General features: G+C 46.2%; 1 protein-coding gene across 1 annotated transcript in view; it reads left to right on the forward strand.

The window, feature by feature from the left end:
* Nucleotides 1-9,832: 9,832 nt before the first annotated feature.
* The window catches only part of LOC308511996 (erythroid transcription factor-like), a gene marked incomplete at both ends in the record, with an annotated part of 68,555 nt that continues 56,199 nt past the window's right edge, over nucleotides 9,833-22,188 (forward strand). The window contains one exon of the mRNA XM_081081799.1: nucleotides 9,833-9,871. Within this exon, the coding sequence (XP_080937925.1) occupies nucleotides 9,833-9,871 (39 nt within the window). The remainder of the gene's footprint in view (nucleotides 9,872-22,188) is intronic.

The following is a 22,188-nucleotide window of genomic DNA, read 5'->3' on the forward strand; positions in this document are numbered from 1 at the left end:
CTGGGTTGTGTGTCTGAGGAACCTGGCAAGCATTTGTTGGGTCTCAGATTCAGAATCAATCACCGAGGCCTGTGCTGATGTACAAGAAACTTAAGTGGTTCTTTGTGTACTGTGTGGCCTCAAACAGGAGAGTAATTTTAAAGTAATAAGCCAATGACAGCACTCATGGGATACTTACTTCATTGAGTATTGTGCTAGACTCAATAGGTTTCCAATTTAATCTTCTCAACAACTTCGTTGTTAGCAGCATTTTGCAGACTGTTTTCACAATATCAGCCCCCCCCCAAAGAATTATATCATCATAGCAAACAGCATTTTAAGCAACGTTCACACGGGCAAGCCATTTGCTATGCAGCCTTTAGATGGTGCTAAAGTTCTACTCTAGCACACAGTCTGCCAGAACTCTTTATGCTCAGAATCAAGAAGGTGGAAGGACCTCAAGAAGCTAGGTATATTTCAAACCTCCTGTGCCAGACCCTGAGAAAATGCCCACAAGTACTTTTAGGGGATCTTGATAAAAATACATTTCTGGGGCTTTCATCGCCACAGCAAGGTTTTAGTAATGCTAAATGTACCAGACTACTCTAGGCAGGTCTCATGAATCCATGCCATCAGTCAGTACTTTAAATGCGAACACACATATTCACGATTCAGATTCATCTTGTGTATTTGTGCATTGGTTAGGTCTTGTGGCGATTTTTTATTCATAATGCTGCTAGATTTATTTTGTGTGACAGTTTTCTTCTGGAAAGCCTCATTCATTCACTTCAAAAAGAACTGCAAAAACCTAGATAATTCATTTTTTTTTCTCACTCTGAAAAGAGGGGTGGATTAAAACACATTACACCATAGCAACCATTATACAGAAGACTTTTATGTCTCATTTCCTCTCTTTTCCGCACACTGTGAATTCCTGAGGCTTCCTTTGTCTCATATTCCTGCCAAAGAGGCAATGTTTTGCTATCCAGTTTTTCGTTGGCATTGCAGCAGGTGAGAAGGTGTGTCATAAAGAAGCACTGGACATTGTTGAGATTTTCTGTGCAGGGAAGAGAACAATTTCTTGTCCATTCACATATGGGAGCTGACTAGGTTCCCAAAGTACGATGTCACACTTAACATATATATGTGGTGTGTGTGTGTGTGTGTGTGTGTGTGTGTGTGTGTGTGAAGGGTGACAGTCAGAAGGGAGGTGAAGTTCCCATCCAGATCATCTGATGAGAAAATAGTTTCAGAGAGTCATGATACCATTTTTCTGATGTCTGAAATTCTATTACAGTGAAAAAAAATCAATGTGCTCAGAAATATCATGTAAAGGGCAGAATTAGATCCAAGGGGATAGAAATATTTGTGAGCTACATTTCAACTCAATTTCAGCAAATTTTTTTTTTAAGTTTTGAAAACATTTCTAACTTACAGAAGACTTGTAAGAAAAGTACAAAAAATGCACATAAGCTGAGTACCTATATATTCCTCAATTGTTAACATTTTGGCACATTTGCTTTATCTCTCTCATATATGTATTATATTTTCTGGAACCACTTGAGAGTAAATGGCATTATAATATTCTTATATTTCTAAAGATTTCATCATGCATTTTCTACGAATAAGGACATTTTCTTGCATAACCAGAGTAAAATTATATATTCCATACTCAAATTTCAGCAATTGTACAAATTTTGTCCTTTATAACAATGTTTTTTTCTCTGATTCAGAACCCATTGGGATACATTACTGCTGATGTAAGTAAGTATGGACTTATTAAGATTTAAGATATTCAGAAATGAAAGAGGTTGTATCAAATATCAAATTTCAAATGTCAGCTTGGCATGTATATTATATACAGCTTACTAGCTCCGTTGTGGGATGGAATAAAAGACCAATTTAAACAAATAACCTAGCCCTAGCCAGTTTTGCTCAGTGGCTAGTGTGTCGGCCTGGGGACTGAAGGGTCCCAGGTTTGATTCCAGTTAAGGTTGAATGCCCAGGCAATCCCTCTCTAAGTCCTCAAAGCCCCAAGATGTTAAAATATCACAAAATGTGAAAGTAAAAAAGCATGATTAATACACCTTACAAGTCCCACCCAAGACTAAGCAGGCAAATGTTGAGAAGGACTTTTTTCCTGTGGTCTGCTTTTGTCGACCATGTCACCTATGATCTGGGACTTAACCAATCATAAAAATTTCAAGTTCTAATAATATAACATAATATAATATTGCTGATCTGAAATCGTTCATCTATTATATTAGCTGGGGCCCTTTTTGGGCCCTCTGATTATAATTCCCATTGGCATTACCACTGGTAATGCCCTACATTAGAGCCTATTACATTGTACATAAATGCAATTTTTAACCTTATACTCTGGCTTCAATTGCGTCCTTTGTCTTGATTCTCTTTCTAATTCTCATGTGCTTCATGAATTTCTCTTCTGTTGTTGCTTTATTCATTTATTTATACAACAACTAGTTATTTAGGGCCCACTGTTATAAGTGCTAGGGACACACCAGAGAACAAAACAGACAAAAATTCCTGCAGTTGTGGGTCTTTTATTCTAATAGGGAGATAGACAACAAATGATACTCATAATAAATAAGTTAATTGTATGATATGTTAGAAGATGGTAAGTGCGATAGGAAAAATGTAGGGCAGGGTAGGGGGGACTGAGAATGTTGGGGGTGTGTGAGAGAGGTTTGAAATAGAGCTGGCAGAGTAGGCCTCACAGAGAAGGGAACATTTGAGCAAAGGCTTCCCACTTACTAAGGAAGTGACATGACTACATTTGGAATCAAGGCTGTGGTTCCATTGGCTACACTTGTCATCCCCTAAGGATAAGGTGAAGGCATAAGAAGAAGAACGGTACAGAGAGCAGGGGCATGTGACTTGCAGGTGAAGGCATGTATTTAGATGTGGAAGGCAGAGCTAGGGAGGCCCGTTTGTGAGTTGCCCTGCACATTCTGCAGGGGATGAGGTGCCAGGCCCTTAGAAGTGCTGTGCTGTGCTGGACAAGATGGAGGTCAGACACAGGTATGGCAGTCTTTGGCCCAGAAGTAGTAGAGGAAACCATAAGAATAAAAAATAAATAAAAGGGATCCACATTTAAGGGACAGGTAAAAAAGGGGACTGATGGAGACATCTGAGCAGTTTCAGCCAGAGATGCTGAGGTCTGAGCCAAGGAAGCAGAGGTTGGAGAGGATTCAGGAGGCGGTGAACAGTGCATCACTTATCCAAGGATTGTGCGAAGATTGGGGAGTTTGTGGTATTATGAGCAGTTATTGGCAACCTTGGCCAGAAATGTTTCATCAAAGTGTAAAGGAAGGAAGCCAGACTGCCAAGGGAGGTGGACTGCAGTGACTGGAAGCTATAGGAATGGAGCCAGCAGGACAAGTCTATTGTGCTTTTTGCAGATTTTTAGATGAGGGAGGAGAAATAGTAAAAAAAACAAAACAAAAAAAACTCTCCTCTGATCCTTCAGGGTCATTACCACAAGGAAGCAGGAAAGTGACAGGAGTTCTGCTGTTCAGTGATATGTTTGCATCCTTTCATGATTACTTTTCAGTATTTAAATCTTGCCCCTGGCATCTTTAAAATGGATTTCCAAATTTTTATTGCTCGAATTCAGTTCTACCTTTCTCCTTTTAGCCATTCCTGTTAAGACCTATTTTGATGTGATGCAAGAATTACTTCATTCATAGTTGCTAGATTTGAAGATGGAGGAAGGAAACCAAGGAATGCAGTGGTCTCTAGAAGAAGTAAAGGCAAGGAAATACATTCTCCTTTAGCACCTCCACAAGAAATGTAGCCCTAACAACACTTGGATTTTAGCCCAGTGACCTCCATTTCAGACTTCAGACCTCCATAACTGTAAGATAATAAATTTATTTTGTTTAAGCCACTAAGTTATTTTGATCATTTTTAAAGTAAATTGTTCTCAATAACTATAGGGATGTACAGCTATAGCTTTTATCTGGAAACATTTCTGAGAAAATATGAATTGTCATCTGTGACAATATGAATTTTCATTTTTCCATGGACACTTTTATTCAACCAGTTCACATTGGGCCCACCCAGAAAATCCAGAATGATCTCCTAATATTAATGTCAGCTGATGAGCAAACCTAATCCCATCTGTAACAATCAATTCCCCTTTACCATGTATCATAACATATTCACTGGTTCTAGAATTTAGAAAATGGACACCTTTGGAGGACCAATTTTCTTCCTATCACAGTAACTATATACTAGGTTCTAACAAAAGCACAAAACTTCCTAAATGTCAAAATATATCCTCCCCCAATTCAAAAGAGAGGAAATGAAACAGAAAATTGAAGGGGAAAATGAGGCTCAGAAATAAATAAGCTAATGATTAGTTGACCTAGGGCTCAAACTCCTGGCTTGACTCCATATCCTTGCTCTCTTTGTGGCTTCACATGATAAAAAGTCCAAAGACTCATCTCTTGAGAAGTGGAGTTAGACAATCAGTCTGGTCCTTGTAAATAAGGTGTGTCTAAAGTTGGAGAAATATATGATTATGATCAGAATTGTTGTTCCTAAAGTGTGCCAAAAACTAATTAAGGACGATAAAGGGGGTCAAGAGGAGCCAAAGACATAATAATGACCTTCAAACATTTAATAGGATTTTCATGGGAATGAATTGGGTCATTTTCCTTTATTTTCTTAGAAGGAAAAAACACAGAAGTAGATTTAAGTTAAAACTGCAGGATCTGTAGATCTTCATTAGAAAGATTTTTTCCTCTAAGGGGAGGATGGGGTTGGACACTGGAAGAGGCTTCCAGTGGAAATGATAGGGACTATTCTGAGAAACCTTGAGAAAGAAACAGGATAGTGATTTGAGAGAGATTGAGGCAATTCCCCAGCATGGAAGTGAGGGCTTAGCAAGATAGATGATTTTCCAGGATCACTCTTTAATTCTAATAAGAGATGGCAAGATGCTTACCACAAGTAGAGAGTGTCATGTGTCATGGTCCGAACTCAAATTGCTGTTGTTTCTGACAGTCACTGACAAGTTGGAAAACTCATCAGACCAAAGTGCAAAGGAAAGCTTCAGTGTCAAACATTTTGAAAGTTAATGCTGCTGGCTTTGAAGGGCTAGGACAATATGGTGGAGAAATACCTGCATTACTTTCATAGTCTTCGAGGAAGTAGTTGGAGTTGTCAGAGCATGTTTTAGGTTTTGATCCTGATTCTGCAATTTATTTGCTGAGTGCCCTTAGGCAATTTTCTGAATTTCTCTGAGCCTAAGTTTTCTGATATGTAAAATGAGCATAATAATACACATGCCAAAGTGTTTTTAGGAAGATGAAATGAAGAAATATAAGCCAAGTTCTTAAAGATGGGCCTACAACATAACAGACACTCAGTTAATGATATTTTTCTTCCTTTAAGCAAACCATGAAGCAGACTGCATTTGATTTGAGATGTTTTCATGCTGCTATTAACTGTTTTCGCCTCTTTAGGACTTACCTTCCTAAGAATGTACCTTCCATGCCTACACTTTCTCTCCCGCCACCATGCCCACATCTGTGCTTCAAATTTACATTTGAGTGGTCCTTCAACAGGTGATGAGTGATAAGACATGCTCCTACTTTCAAGGACAAGGGGAAGATAGAACAACATGGAACCACCCCTAGAGGTGTGAAAACAGCCAGCACATCTTATGATGCCCTTAGGGTCATACTGTACTTGGCAAGATGGCAGGTAGTAAAGGTGATAAATCTGAGCTATAAGTTCGGCTTTCTTCTGGCCTGGCTACACTTTAATTGGGTGCTCCTGCGGACAGGTGTTTTCCTAGTTTTAACTTCAAAGAAGTGGGTTTATTGGTGGAAGATATGCCATTGGTAGTGATTGATGCTTTTGGACCAAATGGGTCACTTTTTATTCTCGGGTTGCTGTACATGGTCACTTGCCACATATAAGATGCATAGGATGGTGATTCTCCAGGGCCATCTGACCTCATCCTAGAAAAAAGCCATTCTAAAGGATTTTTTTTGAATTCCAGCTCTGCCAGCAGAGGGAGCACCCAGGATTAAAGCAGGAAACCTGACTGCTATGATCTCTAGCTGTGTCTTGGCTCAAAGTCATTTCGATAAGTGAATTATGGTTGCCTGGGAGCAAAAGAATCACAAATGGATGCAAATTCTTCCCCTCCCTCCAAGAGGTGTAGTCTATTTCTGAACCTCTTGAATTTGTGTTGGCTCTGTGATTTGCTTTGGCTATTGGGGAGTAAGTGCTTGTCCTTTCATCTGATGCCATTCTAGGCCAGCCCGCCCACTGCCAGCAAGCATCTGATCCTAGACCAGGGGTTGGCAACTACAGTTTGCTGGACAGTTGCCTGTTTTTGTGAATAAAGTTTTATTGGAAAATAGCCATGCTCTTCGTTTACTACTATCTATGGCTTCTTTAGTGCTATACTGGCCTGGTTGACTAGTTGTGACAAACACTGTATATCCCACAAAACTTAAAATATTTACTACTAGCCTTTTACAGAAAAAGTTTGCTGACCTTGGCCCTAGACACATGAGGAAGCCCAGCCAAACCATAAGGAAAAAACCTCCTTAGCCTGTCCCAGCCCATAATGTCAATCCATATAATTATAAGCCAAACAAGGGTTATTTTAACAACTTAATCTTGAAGTAGTTTGTTATGTAGAAAAACTAACTTGTACAGTCACATAAAAGTTTCTTAGAGAAGTCTGAGAACTACATGTAGCTAAAAGAGCTTCAGAAGTCAGATGAAGGTCGCAAGACAGCCAGTACAGTATTTTTGCCTTTAGCCTTTGACAATATTTTGGAAGAGGAAATTGATTTACTTTTGTAATATCCCTGCACACATATATAAGCTAGAAACAGAGAAATTTGTCACAAGAGTTATACATACAGGTCCACACCTATCCATCTCTCAACATTTATCAACCCATTTCTATCGTATGCTGGTAGTGATTGTAAACAGATTAAATAACTGGATGGCATAATCATAATAGATAGCAGAAAAATTGCAAATAAAGACTCGGATATTAAAGTCTGACAAGACTTTTGTTAAAATCTGTGTTTTTCTTGATAACTATAAATATTGACATGCTGTAATTAAGTTGTCTCGCTCTCCCATCAGAATGCATGTAACCCCAAATTAAATAAAGGCTGTTTGGTGGCTTATTTTAGTCTGTCAAGAAAACATACTCTGTGGTAAGAAAAAGGAAGATTTTATTTATTTATTTATTTTTATTTATTTATTTATTTATTTATTTATTTATTTATTATTAGTTAAGGTATTACAAATGTGTCCTCATCCCCCCCTTTAACCCCCAACCTCCCCCCCACACACAAACTCATGGGAAGATTTTATTTTTAACAACCAAAGAGCAGATGCATTATTTGTTTCAGTAATTAGAACTACTAGTATACTTCCCCTACCCCATAATTCTAGGCCCCCAAACTCTGGAAAATAGAATGCCTTTTGAGACAAGGTCACTTCATCATGTCTGTATGCAAATTGCCTATTCTTAATCATTCCTTGTGTCTGTTTTGAAAAAGCACGTGTAAAAATATAGGGACCACATGTGCCTAGAAGCCCCAAAGTATTTGTTGTTAATTTATTAATTTGTTAAACCAACATTTGTCAGGACTTACATGAGAAAATAAAGAATTGTGATTATCTTACTGTGTGAAGGAACTAGTCATTCAGCCAAAGTTACATAAAGCCATCCATCATTAAATCTAAGTTTAGTGCACACAATTTCTTGACACTCAGAACTTGATTAAACTATATCTTCATTCTCTGATGAAAAAATCCAAAAGTTAAAATTGCAAAGATGTCCTACTATCACTTATTATGCCCCAGAATTCTATGGATACTTTTCCCATGAAAATATGTGATTCATATGATCATCATGAGCTTTTACTCTTTAAGCTGCATTTAAAATTTACTTTTCTTCATCACCTTGTTGAGTTTCTGATAAATTTTTAGTGTTTTGTTATTCTAATTAACTTAGGGTATTTGAAATAACTAGATAATTTTTTCAGCCTCAATTTTAATTTAAATGATCTCAAAGTAAAAGTCAGAAATATAACATCTTATCTTTAAGAAACTTATCTCAGAAGCCTCTTCTCTATCTGAAGAGGAAATAAAAACCTCATAATTATACATTTTCCATCAGGGCTTATATAATGAGTCACTGAAGAGTTACCATGAGATGTACATCGTGACTAAGTTATGAAAGACATTATTTGGTGACCAAGTAGGAATTCGAATTTAAAAATTAAAAATTATCTACAACACCCCATCAAAGCACTTTGCTTCTGAAGGCCCCTAATGTTTCTTGCTAGAATACTGGGAAGTAGGGAATCATAGATACAGGCATTTTTTCAGAATTTTGGACATGAAGACTGATAGATTAAAAATATTAACTCTGTAAAATATTTTCAAGCTAAAACAAGTATCTGAGTACACAACTATTTGTCCTTTGTCTTTCAGCTCATCATTATCTCTGTGAAAGAGAGCAAACAATAAAGCAAGAAATAGCTTCAATTGTATATCAACATCTTAAAAAAAACAAAATATATCCTGATTTGATCTGGAGGCATAAATCTTCTCTTTGAGGTAAATAAGTGGGCAAGTAGCCAGTTAATTGGTGAAATCGAACCATCTAATAGTGGCCTGCTTTCACAGTGGACACAAATATTTGTAGGTTAAAGCTGTTTTTATGTACAAAGGTAGTACAGGCTTCCTTTTTCTAGATGTGACATGTCATTATGCATCAAAATATTTCAGTTAATATGATTTATTATGTGAAAGTATGGTGAGGATTTTTGGCAATATCATACTCATTGAATCACAACAGTCTTGTTCTTCCACTTGCAAAATTGGAATAAAATATATAGTTGCTTCGTAAGTAAATGCAATGATTAAGAAGACAGGGGTGATAGGAAGGTTTAAAGGGAGAGAAACCTTTTAGGCTAGTATTGAAATCTCTGGGAACACTCAAGAAAAAGTTCACTCACAATGATATTTTCCTCTATATTCTTTGTCTTTTTTTTTTTTAAAACCAACTCCATTCTCCATTCTTTTCAAGTTTTTTAAGGTTTCATCCTTTTGTTGAGTCATCTTTCCATTTCTTTCCTTTCTCACATTCCTCTTCTTTTTTAAAATAATTTTTTTATTGATTTCAGAGATGGAGGGAGAGAGAGAGAAACATCAATGATTAGAGAGAATCATTGATCGGCTGCCTCCTGCAGGCCCCACCCTGGGGATTGAGACCACAAGCCCAGCATGTGCTCTTGACCAGAATTGAACCTGGGGCCCTTCAGTCCACAGACCAATGCTCTATCCATTGAGCCAAACTGACTAGGGCTCACATTCCTTTTCTAATAAAAAAAAAATTTCCCCATGAGAAGGGCCCAAGTGGCCAGAACCTGTTCTGGTCAACAAGAAGATTCAGTGCAAATATGGTTGTCCTTCTGTCTGTGTTGTCTGTGTCTTAACTTTTCTTATAAGGACATCAGTCATATCAAATTAGTGACCACATTTTAACTTAATTAAATTTTTATAGACCCCATTTACAAATAATGTTACATTCTGAGGCACTGCAGGTTAGGACTTTGACAAATGGATTTCGGGGGTACATAATTCAGCCCATAACAGCATGCTGCTCTAAATTAGTGTCCCTCTGTAGAACACGGTGAAGAGAAGACTCGATGCAGATGGTATTTCTTCTTTAGCACCACCACCATCACCACTGTCACCATCTTTCTTCTCCTCCTCTTCTTTCCCACCTCTTTGTCATGAAATATAGCAAGTGTCAGGGAAGGTTAGACTGGGAACCATGAAGCCTGATCTGGCATCTAGTCCTGCCTCTGACACGGTACTTGGGGACATTATTTCAGCTCATTGGGTCTTGGTTTCTCTATGAATTATTGGCAGGAAGGAAGATATGCAAGATTTTGTCTATGCCAGAATTTCACAATTCCATCATTATATATATGACCTTACCCTTAGGCAAAGTAAGGAATGTTGGAGATTTTCCAAGACAATTCCTGTTGCTCCCAAATCAATCTTTAGCTCACTTGTTACACTATTAATTTATGCTCTTAGAAATTCCTTCTTACTAAGTAAAATAAGCCAGCCACAGAAAGACAAATTCTGTATGATCTCACTTATATATGGAATTTAAAATAGTCAAACATGTAGAAGCAGAGAATAGAATGGTAGATACCAGAGTTGGGTGGAGAAAATGAGGTGGTGTTGGTTAAAGGGTATAGAGTTTCAGTTGCACAAATTAAGTTCTGTAGATTTATTTTACAACATGCAACCTATGATCAACAATCCTGAATTGTATATTTAAAATTTTGCTAAGAGGTTAGATTTTATGTTGTGCTTTTACTGAAAAAGAAGAAAGAAAAAAAAAGGTATAAGAGAAAACTTTCAGAAGTGATGGATAAAATTGTGACATTAATAATGATGATGATTTCACAGGTATGTACTAATTTCCAAGCACACCAAGTTGCATACTTTGAATATCTACAGCTTATTATATGTTAATCATACTTCAGTAAAGTGGTTTTTTAAAATGGTGCCTTCATTGGGTGAATACATTGACCCTCTAAATATCTTGTTAAAAATATTACTTTTAGGAGGAGCAATTATCTATACTAATAAAATGGTAATATGCTAATTAGACCAGACGTCTTCCAGACATCTGCACAGTCCTGGGCACCTGCGGCTGGCCTGGGTGAAGTCGCTCACAGTCCTGGGTGAAGCTGCCTGTGGTCCCGAGTGTGCAGCTAGCCCGGGCCGAGCTGCTGGGGGTCCCAGAGCCGCCAGGGGTCCTGGGTGTCTGTGACAGGCCCAGGCTGAGCCTCCAGGGGTCATGGGTATTTTCAGATGGCCAGAGGGAGGGAAGCCTGGGTCTTGGGTGCCTGTGGCCAGCCAAAGGGAGGAAAGCTAGGGTCCTGGGTGCGGGGGCTGAGGCAGAGATGGTTAGGGGCAATCAGGCCGGCAGGGTAGCAGTGAGGTGTGATCAGGCCAGCAGGCAGAGGAGTTAGGGTCGATCAGGCAGGCATGCAGAGTGGTTAGGGGTGATCAGGCAGGCAGGCAGGCAAGCGGTTAAGAGCCAGCGGTCCCAGATTGCAAGATGGATGTCCGACTGCCAGCTTAGGGCTGATCCCTGCAGTCAGACATCCCCAGAGGGGTCCCGGATTAGAGAGGGTGCAGTCCGTGCTGAGGGACCCCCCATGCACGAATTTCATGCACTGGGTCTCTAGTGTAAATAATAATGCACAACAATACATCTCTGGATTTGTTTGCTATTTTTGCAAAGAATGTAACTAATAGCATAGTTTCAGTGTGTATCCCTTCCATTAGTCAACAAGGAGTTTCTATTTAGCCCTTATTCTACAATATATTACTACTAATCTTATATAATAAAAGCCTAATATGCTAAGTGTCAGATCAACGGGTCAGCCATTCAACCAATCAAAGCATAATATGCTAATGATATGCTAAGGCTACTCAACTGCTCACTATAATGTGCACTGACCACCAGGGGGCAGACAATTGGCCGGTTGACCAGTTGCTATGACATGCTCCAACTGGTAGGTTAGCTTGCTGCTGGGGTCCAGCCAATTGGGACTGAACAAGATGGGCCAGACATGCCCTGGAGCCCTCCTGCAGTCCCTCTCCGGCTGGCCAACCTCCTGTGTCCCTCCCAGGCCCTATTGTGCACTGGTGGGGTCCCTCGTCCTGGCCTGCACCCTCTTGTAATGGGGACCCCTCAGGGGATGTCAGAGAGCCAGTTTTGGCCTGATCCCACAGGAGGGACCCCACTGGTGCATGAATTTGTGCACTGGGCCTGAAGTAATTGTAATAATAGCTATAATTTATTGAATAGGTACAAAGTGGGGTTTTTTGTATCTGCTATTTCTAACACTTAGCAAAGACATAAAGTGGGTTTATTTTCTCCATTTTACAGGTAAAAATTCTGAAACTCAGAAAAGGTTCTTAGCTTTTCCAGATGTACACAACTAGTAAATTTAAATCCTGTTTTATTTGACAGCACATCTTCCCTCTCTAATGTTGCATTATTTTGGAACTGATTCTGACAAAGTTATTACTCTCAGGGATCTTGCAGACTAGTAAATGAGTTACAAGAATAGAAATGAAGTAGGGTATCAGTAGCACTTCTGTGGATTACCCTCTACTGCCCAAACATTGGATGACTAATGGTGTTTTATCATCAGCTCCAGATGATGATGAAAACATTGGGACTGTTAACCAAAATAATAATTCTTAGACAAGTAAATTTGAAGATCTTTGTACTTTATCTGTAAGACTACACAGAAGTCACCAAGCATGAGATCTATTCTAAAATAAATCCTTATAGCCTGGCATTGCTTTCTGGTTGAGCATCAACCTACGAACCAGGCTGTAGGCTCAATCCCCCGTGTGGGATGTGCAGGAGGCAGCCAATCCATGATTCTCTCTCATCATTGATATTTCTATCTCCCCCTCTCCCTTCCTCTCTGAAGTCAATAAAAATATATTACATAACAAAATAAATCCCCATTTGCAAGCTCTTTGGGAACCCTGATTGAGTTCAGGACCTTGCTTTCATTGTTGACAATGACCCCTGACCTCACTCTGCACAAATTACTGAATAAGTAAGAAGATGGCCAACAAAAGGAGGAAGCAACAAACACAAGAGCAGATATTGCCTACAGATTAATAGCAGGGCTCAGATTCAGATGAGAGATAAATCATTGGATTATCTATTAGAGCCTTAAATACATGCATTCCTTCTCTTGCACTCTCTGGGACTGCCACATAGACTGAAATATAGGATAGTTGATCGTGTGTAGAACAGGTTTTCTGTAGAAACAGTTACTGTAAAGTTTAGTGGGCGTATCATGACTTGGGGAAACTCATATAGATTTTAAAAGGAAAGGTCTATTGGTGTATTTGTTTCTATTTCTGTAAAGCAAATTGCCATAAACTCAATGGTTTAAAACAGAGCCCATTGATTTGATTACATTGTTCTGTAGCTAAGGAGCCCCAGGAATGGCTTAACTACATTCCCTGCTCCAAGGTCTCACAAGACTGAAATCAACATGTCAACTAGGGCTGCAGTCTCATCTGATTATCTACTTCTCACTTCCAATGGCGGTTGATACCATTCAGTTATTTACGGCTGTTGGACTGGGGGCTTTGGTTTCTTGATTCTGCTGTCCAGGTGTGACTTTCAATTGCTTACCACAGGACCACTTCTTAGGCCAGCTTAGTCTTCAAAGTCAGCATAGGAGAGAGTCTCTCAGCTACTGATTGAAGAAGACAAAGAAGATAGCAACTAAAGATGATGAGGAATCTTGGATTGGTTTCTGGAAAAGCAAAAGGCCAGTAGTGGGAGAACAAGTAAAATCTGAAAAAGGTCAGAATGTTGGTTAATAGTATACTACTGCCTGGCCACCATGGCTCAGTGGTTGAGCATTGACATATGAACCAAGAGGTCACGGTTGAATTCTATGTCAGGGCATATGCCTGGGTTGTGGGCTCCATCCTCAGTGTGGGGCATGCAGGAGGCAGCCAATCGATGATTCTCTCTCATCATTGATATTTCTCGCTCTCCCCCGATCCCTTCCTCTCTGAAATCTTTAAAAATATATTTTAAACAAAGAAACCCCCATCTGTAAACTCTTTGGGAACCCTGATTGAGTTCAGGAGCCTTGCTTACATCGTTGACAATGACCCCTGACGACACTCTGCACAACAATCCCTACCGCACACCCTACCCCACAGAGTCCACAGGAACCTGCGATCCAACTCTCAATGTGAACTTCAATCTTGAACTTACATGGAAAACCTTTCCTGAATCTGTGGGAGGCACCTGTCCTGACCCCCTAACTTTAAGTCCAGACCTCATCCTATATAGGCACCGACAGCCTCACCTGGCACAGGACCCCCTGCCCAGACACTGTGCAGGGCATGCTGACCTAACCCTGTTCTCAATCCATGGCTCTGACCCTCTACAGGAAGCCTTGCCTATAACAGTGCTGGATTCTGCAGAAACCTTTCCCTGGCTTCCAACAGAAATCCAAAACTTGACCCGTTTCAGGAAACTCTGACCTGATCGTTCATAGGAACCCCTAAACTTGCCCTCTGGAAACACCCTCCTGACCCTTTATCGGAAGCCCTGATGTGACTCTCTCTGACAGCCTTGGTGTGGAAGCCTTGCCCTCCCCTTGTACAGGAGCCACTGTCTTGACTGTGGCTAGTGGCCACCACATGAAACAGCGTAGCTCTGGGGAGTCTACAGAATCCTGTAGCAGGCACTGCTATAGGCTTTTCAACCCTGCTCCCCTTTCTTCCTGACTCGCTCACTTTCCCAGCCTTGTTGCAATGTCAGGTGGACATGTGACAGTTCTGATCAATCGAGTGAGCAGAGTGGCAGATGCAACTTCCAGGCCTGGCCCACAGGAACCTCTCATGGGCCCTCTTACGAGCACTGGCTGGTGTTCTCAGTGGTTAGAGCATGGGCTTGTGCACTGAAGGGTCTCGGGTTTGATTCCCAGACAACGGCATGCACCTGGGTTTCCGTTCGCTCCCCGCCCCAGTTGCAGCATATGCAGGCAGCTGCTGCCCTGGCTGTCCTGGCAGGGTTCCATGTTGCTGGGGTATCCATGGAGACCCTTAGCTAGGGTAGAACCCCACAAAGAAGCCATCTTAGAAATGGCCAGAAGCCTTCACGAGGCTCTGTGGATCACGTTCCCTGTGTATGTGCAGACCTGGGAACGTACATCCCCAGACTGCCTCATTGGGCATGAATACGGTAAGGAGGTGGGGGTGACCCTAGTTGAGTGGCCCATGGGGCTCCACAAAGTTATGCTAAAAGCCCATTGGGAAAAGGCTGCTGGTGGCTGCAGCTGCCAGAGTGACCACTGGGGCTCAGACCCAGGAGTCACCCAATGGCCAGCAGCTGCTCTGGCAACCTATGGGAAGGAAGGTGGGAAGGCTGGCCACCATGTGGGGCTGTTGGGAATCACTGCATCTTGAAAGCAGGATGGCTTCAGACCTTCTGTTCCCTTCTTTCTTCCTTCCCATACCCACCCACACCCCAAACAGTCTTCGAGGTTAATGCATGCCTCTGCTGTGTGGAGGGGACCCCAGGAGGCTCACCACACACCAGCTGGTCCTATGGCAGCACGGGGCTCTACCCTCCCGCAACGGTGAGCCCCACCTGGGAGTACACCGATCCCCAGGCCTTAGAAGATTCCTATGCAAGAGGCACCGTCCTAGAGAACATCAGGACACAGCGACTGCGTCCGGACCTGTTGGCGCTGGGGCCTGCGGTGCCTTCCTCCATCCCTGTCCCCAGCAGTGCCTACGGGCCCCCCGACTTTCCTAGGAGCTTCTTTCCACCAACCAGAAGCCCCCCCAATCCAGCGGTCTATTCCTCCGCCAACCTCCAAGGAACCCTGCCCCTGTCCACCTGTGGTGAGGTTCCCCCAAAGGGACAGGGAGGTTGAGGAGGGGGATGGGGTCCAAGGCAAAGTTGGGCTGAGCCTGGTCCCTCTTGCCCCTGTCCACCTCACCAGAGCCCTGGGATTGTGCGCCGTGCAGGGTGGTTCTGAGACGCTGTGACAGCATGTGTACCAGGCACAGCGAGAGTCCAGCAGAGCGAAAGTCCGGCAGAGCGAAAGCCACTCCTCAGTGCCACCTGTGCAATGCCGGTGGTCAGACGATGACCAGGCACAACAAGCCCCAAAGGCGCCGGGTAAGAGCCCAGGCCGGCCTCCCCTCACCCAGGTACTCTGTTCTCACTCCGGGCAGGGATCTCTCTCTGCCCTCACACTCTATGAGAACCCACATGCCCCCTCCCTGCCCCATCCACTCAGGGACCCAGCTCTGTACAGCAGTGTCTACCCTCAGCACACCCTCGGGCTGCAAGCAGGCACGCCGTCCACTCCCTGCACAGCAGTTTTCATCCTTGGCTACACACTGGGATCACCGTGGGGCCCTCCCGAGATGGGTTGATTTACTTGGTCTGGGGCGCTGCCTGGCCATCAGGATTGTTTTCGACTCCCCAAGTGAGTCCAATGTCCGCCAACGCTGAGAACCACTGATGAAGCACCCCATGCCATTTGGAAAGCCCCGGGACAGGAGGCCATGTCCTCGCCCCTCAGAGCACCCTCAGTCTATGCCTTGTCCAGGAAGCCCTGCCTGCACCCTGACCCTCACCTCCTGGGTCCTCCACCCCCCCAATGCACTGACCCTCACATTCTTGCTGCCCCCAGAAGGTCAGCAAGCGGGCAGGTGCCCAGTGCACCAACTGCCAGACAACCATCACGGCAGTGTGGCGGCTGAATGCCAATAGAGACCCCGTGTGCAATGCCTGCGGCCTTTATTACAAGCGACACCAGGTGTGCCCTGCCTCTTGGAGCCTGCCCCCTGCACCCCCATCCCACTAACCTGGCCTTCCTTCTCCTTTTCCTTTCCTGTATTCTTCCAATCTCCCTTTCTCTCTTCTCCCTGTTAACCTACTCCCTCCTCCTTCCCTATCACCCTTCTCTTCTCTACACCTTCATCTCCTCCCTGCCTGTCTTTTCCCTCCTGCTCCCTTCTCTCCCCTCCATTTCTCATTTCCTTCCCCCTCCCCTCCAGCCCTCAGCTAGTCCTATGGCTAGAGGCTCCCTCAGCCTTTCCATTGCTTAGGGCCTCACAAGCTCATGACTCCTTAGGGCATTATCTGGGCCACAGCTGGGGCCTGCTCCCCTAGTCCTTGACCCAGTTCCCGACTCTGAAGGAGTGCGGTGGAGAGGGTGTCCCTGGTGGAGACACAGAGGCAAAAGTCTGAGGTCGGGGAACACTCATGGCCTCTCTTTCATCAGGTGAACCGACCACGGACCGTGCAGAAGGGTGGTATAAAGTCTAGAAAACCCAGGCCATCACAGAAAGAAAAGAAGCCAGTGTCGAGCCTGGGAGGCACAGGACCAGCGGATGCACCGGCTGGTGGCTTCATGGTGGTGGCTGGGGGCAGCGATGGTGGGAATTGTGGGGAAGTGGCCTCAGGCTTGAGATTGGGCCCACCTGATACTGCCCATCTCTACCAAGGCCCGGGCTCCGTGGCGCTGTCAGGGCCTGTCAGCCACCTCATGCCTTTCCCCGGGCCCCTGTTGGGTTCACCCACAGGCTCCTTCCCCACAGGCCCCACGCCTCCCACCACCACCAGCACTGTGGAGGCGCCACTCAGCCCATGAGGACACAGAGCATGACTCAGAGCAGGGGTAGGGTCCCTCTCGGTGTGGAGCCAGAAGTTTCTACAACCCAGCCTCTGGGCCCCCCACAGCTCTTGGTCTGGGCCATCAATGATGTGTAAAATAAATCATCAGAGTCCTGAAGTTGGAGGTGTGAGTCTGAGTGGGACTGAATAAAGAGCCGTGGTAGGTGGGGTGTGCAACGGTGCCTGTGGTTCTCTGGTGATGGCGTGAGGCCCTGTGAGACAGCACGTGTCACCCTTCATGATAATGGGTTATGATGTGCAAGTATAAGAGTGTACTAGTATGTGAGACCACGTGTGACAGCAACCAGGGTGTATGATACGGCGTGTACCTGCACACGTCATGGGCAGAGAGAGTGTGGTGGCTGAATGCTCTGTGAGGTGGTGACCATGGAGGTGAGGTTCTGAGAGATGGTGTGCATGACACCAGACAACTGTGAGAAACGGGACACCAGTGACTGTATGAGAGGACGTGGGGGTAGGTGTGCAACGGGGTGTGCTGAGGCAACATGTGAGGCTGTGCTCATGTGATTGTGCCCCAGGCAGGGTGGTTCTGAGACGGTGTGACAGCATGTGTACCAGGCACAGCATTTGCTCCATAAACATTTCCGGGATGCTCACCAAGGGCTGTGTAGGACGGAATGTGGAGACCTAGCAGTGTGACCTGAGGTACTGCATGTCAGGAGGTCTTTGTGGGTCTGGCAAGGGCAGCACTTGTGTGCAAGCATGTGCCTGTGAGCGTATCGCACATCCTGTGCCCTGTCACAGTGCCTCCGAGTGGCTGACAGCGTGAGCAGCTCTGTACACTTGCTTGTGGAGGTCTCAATCTATATACAGGTGCAAGTGAGGGGCCCACCTCCAGGGGACAGAAGACATGTTCAGGACAGGAATGGGAGGCCAAGAGTGGGGCTGGAAAGGCAGCCAGCAAGAAGGGCAGAGGCCGGTCTGCGACCGTGGGGTTGTCCATGGGCCCTCCTGTCACTCATCTCTTATCTCTCTCGGCCCAGCTCGGCCTGCAGCCCTGTGGGAAATGGTAGAGAAGGAGGGGGAGATTAGGAGGACAAAATAATCTCTAGGGGGGATATTTAGACCCCATAGGTGGTGAGCTCCCCACAGTGCCAACTGCCTCCCCAATGCACCCACTCACCTGGGATGTGTTCTTCCATGGAACAATCCCTCACACTGGAGCATGCACAGAGTCAGGTGACATCCTAACCCAGACAGGTTAAGCGTCTCTCCCAAGGCCACACAGCTGGTGGCACAGGGCTGAGCCAGGCTCCATGACTTAGCCCCCCACTGCCCAGAGGCTCCTAACCGCAAGCAGCCCTCGTTCCTGAGCGCTCACTGTGGTCAACAACAGCGGAAGGCTCAGGTGCTTTCCTTCATGAACAGCTGAAAAACTACTCTAGTCCGGCTGCTGTGGCTCAGTGGTTGAGCATCAGCAGAACAGCATCCCTTCAGCTCGTCAGCACACTGGCCCACTGAAGAACCACAGTAGTCCCTGCTCATGACAGGGATTGTCCAGAACTTCCCTGGCCGCTCCACAGAACCCCAGCCTCCTCATCCCGTGGGAGCCCCTGTCCTCGTCTTGAACAGAAACCTCTTGCAGAACCTGTGCTGGACAGGCCCCTGGACCCGCCGTGTTCAGGAGCCCCGGATCCCCAACTCCTATCAAAACGGCAGCCCAGCCTGGTTCAGGAGCCTCTCTGATACTGGAGCTCTAAGGGAACCCTTTCTCTAATCCACAGGAAACCCATCCTGACCCTGAGCAGGATCACCGGTCCTCACCTTCTACAGGAGGCACCCTGTCCTGCCACCACAGCACAGGAACCTCCGCCTTCCCTGGTGGCAGGACAGAGCCTGCCCCACCCACCCTTATAGAAATGCCTGGCCTGACCCTCTTCATGGGACTCCATCTCTATAGGAATCCTGCCTGGACCTTGGACGGGACAGCTCTGTCCTCACACTGCACTGCAGCCCTGCCGTCCAGGTAGCATTTTACAACCACTTGGCTCATCTTAAAATCTAGTTCTGAAACCACCTCCCGGACTCTGTCTGCAGAAATTCTCTCTTACCATTGATGTTTCTATCCCTCTCCCTTCCTCTCTGAAATCTTTAAAAATATATTTTAAACAAAGAAACCCCCATCTGTAAACTCTTTGGGAACCCTGATTGAGTTCAGGAGCCTTGCTTACATCATTGACAATGACCCCTGACGTCACTCTGCACAACAATCCCTACCTCACACGCTACCCCACAGAGTCCACAGGAACCTGCGATCCAACTCTCAATGTGAACTTCAATCTTGAACTTACATGGAAAACCTTTCCTGAATCTGTGGGAGGCACCTGTCCTGACCCCCTAACTTTAAGTCCAGACCTCATCCTATATAGGCACCGACAGCCTCACCTGGCACAGGACCCCCTGCCCAGACACTGTGCAGGGCTTGCTGACCTAACCCTGTGCTGGCTCCATGGCTCTGACCCTCTACAGGAAGCCTTGCCTATAACAGTGCTGGATTCTGCAGAAACCTTTCCCTGACTTCCAACAGAAATCCGTAACTGGACCTGTATCGGGAATCTCTGACCTGATCGTTCATAGGAACCCCTAAACTTGCCCTCTGGAAACACCCTCCTGACCCTGTATCGGAAGCCCTGATGTGACTCTCTCTGACAGCCTTGGTGTGGAAGCCTTGCCCTCCCCTTGTACAGGAGCCACTGTCTTGACTGTGGCTAGTGGCCACCACATGAAACAGCGTAGCTCTGGGGAGTCTACAGAATCCTGTAGCAGGCACTGCTATAGGCTTTTCAACCCTGCTCCCCTTTCTTCCTGACTCGCTCACTTTCCCAGCCTTGTTGCAATGTCAGGTGGGCATGTGACAGTTCGGATCAATCGAGTGAGCAGAGTGGCAGATGCAACTTCCAGGCCTGGCCCACAGGAACCTCTCATGGGCCCTCTTACGAGCACTGGCTGGTGTTCTCAGTGGTTAGAGCATGGGCTTGTGCACTGAAGGGTCTCGGGTTTGATTCCCAGACAACGGCATGCACCTGGGTTTCCGTTCGCTCCCCGCCCCAGTTGCAGCATATGCAGGCAGCTGCTGCCCTGGCTGTCCTGGCAGGGTTCCATGTTGCTGGGGTATCCATGGAGACCCTTAGCTAGGGTAGAACCCCACAAAGAAGCCATCTTAGAAATGGCCAGAAGCCTTCACGAGGCTCTGTGGATCACGTTCCCTGTGTATGTGCAGACCTGGGAACGTACATCCCCAGACTGCCTCATTGGGCATGAATACGGTAAGGAGGTGGGGGTGACCCTAGTTGAGTGGCCCATGGGGCTCCACAAAGTTATGCTAAAAGCCCATTGGGAAAAGGCTGCTGGTGGCTGCAGCTGCCAGAGTGACCACTGGGGCTCAGACCCAGGAGTCACCCAATGGCCAGCAGCTGCTCTGGCAACCTATGGGAAGGAAGGTGGGAAGGCTGGCCACCATGTGGGGCTGTTGGGAATCACTGCATCTTGAAAGCAGGATGGCTTCAGACCTTCTGTTCCCTTCTTTCTTCCTTCCCATACCCACCCACACCCCAAACAGTCTTCGAGGTTAATGCATGCCTCTGCTGTGTGGAGGGGACCCCAGGAGGCTCACCACACACCAGCTGGTCCTATGGCAGCACGGGGCTCTACCCTCCCGCAACGGTGAGCCCCACCTGGGAGTACACCGATCCCCAGGCCTTAGAAGATTCCTATGCAAGAGGCACCGTCCTAGAGAACATCAGGACACAGCGACTGCGTCCGGACCTGTTGGCGCTGGGGCCTGCGGTGCCTTCCTCCATCCCTGTCCCCAGCAGTGCCTACGGGCCCCCCGACTTTCCTAGGAGCTTCTTTCCACCAACCAGAAGCCCCCCCAATCCAGCGGTCTATTCCTCCGCCAACCTCCAAGGAACCCTGCCCCTGTCCACCTGTGGTGAGGTTCCCCCAAAGGGACAGGGAGGTTGAGGAGGGGGATGGGGTCCAAGGCAAAGTTGGGCTGAGCCTGGTCCCTCTTGCCCCTGTCCACCTCACCAGAGCCCTGGGATTGTGCGCCGTGCAGGGTGGTTCTGAGACGCTGTGACAGCATGTGTACCAGGCACAGCGAGAGTCCGGCAGAGCGAAAGTCCGGCAGAGCGAAAGCCACTCCTCAGTGCCACCTGTGCAATGCCGGTGGTCAGACGATGACCAGGCACAACAAGCCCCAAAGGCGCCGGGTAAGAGCCCAGGCCGGCCTCCCCTCACCCAGGTACTCTGTTCTCACTCCGGGCAGGGATCTCTCTCTGCCCTCACACTCTATGAGAACCCACATGCCCCCTCCCTGCCCCATCCACTCAGGGACCCAGCTCTGTACAGCAGTGTCTACCCTCAGCACACCCTCGGGCTGCAAGCAGGCACGCCGTCCACTCCCTGCACAGCAGTTTTCATCCTTGGCTACACACTGGGATCACCGTGGGGCCCTCCCGAGATGGGTTGATTTACTTGGTCTGGGGCGCTGCCTGGCCATCAGGATTGTTTTCGACTCCCCAAGTGAGTCCAATGTCCGCCAACGCTGAGAACCACTGATGAAGCACCCCACGCCATTTGGAAAGCCCCGGGACAGGAGGCCATGTCCTCGCCCCTCAGAGCACCCTCAGTCTATGCCTTGTCCAGGAAGCCCTGCCTGCACCCTGACCCTCACCTCCTGGGTCCTCCACCCCCCCAATGCACTGACCCTCACATTCTTGCTGCCCCCAGAAGGTCAGCAAGCGGGCAGGTGCCCAGTGCACCAACTGCCAGACAACCATCACGGCAGTGTGGCGGCTGAATGCCAATAGAGACCCCGTGTGCAATGCCTGCGGCCTTTATTACAAGCGACACCAGGTGCGCCCTGCCTCTTGGAGCCTGCCCCCTGC

Source organism: Myotis nattereri (genome assembly GCF_964212035.1).
Source record: "Myotis nattereri genome assembly, chromosome: X".
In the NCBI taxonomy this organism is placed as follows: Eukaryota; Metazoa; Chordata; class Mammalia; order Chiroptera; family Vespertilionidae; genus Myotis; species Myotis nattereri.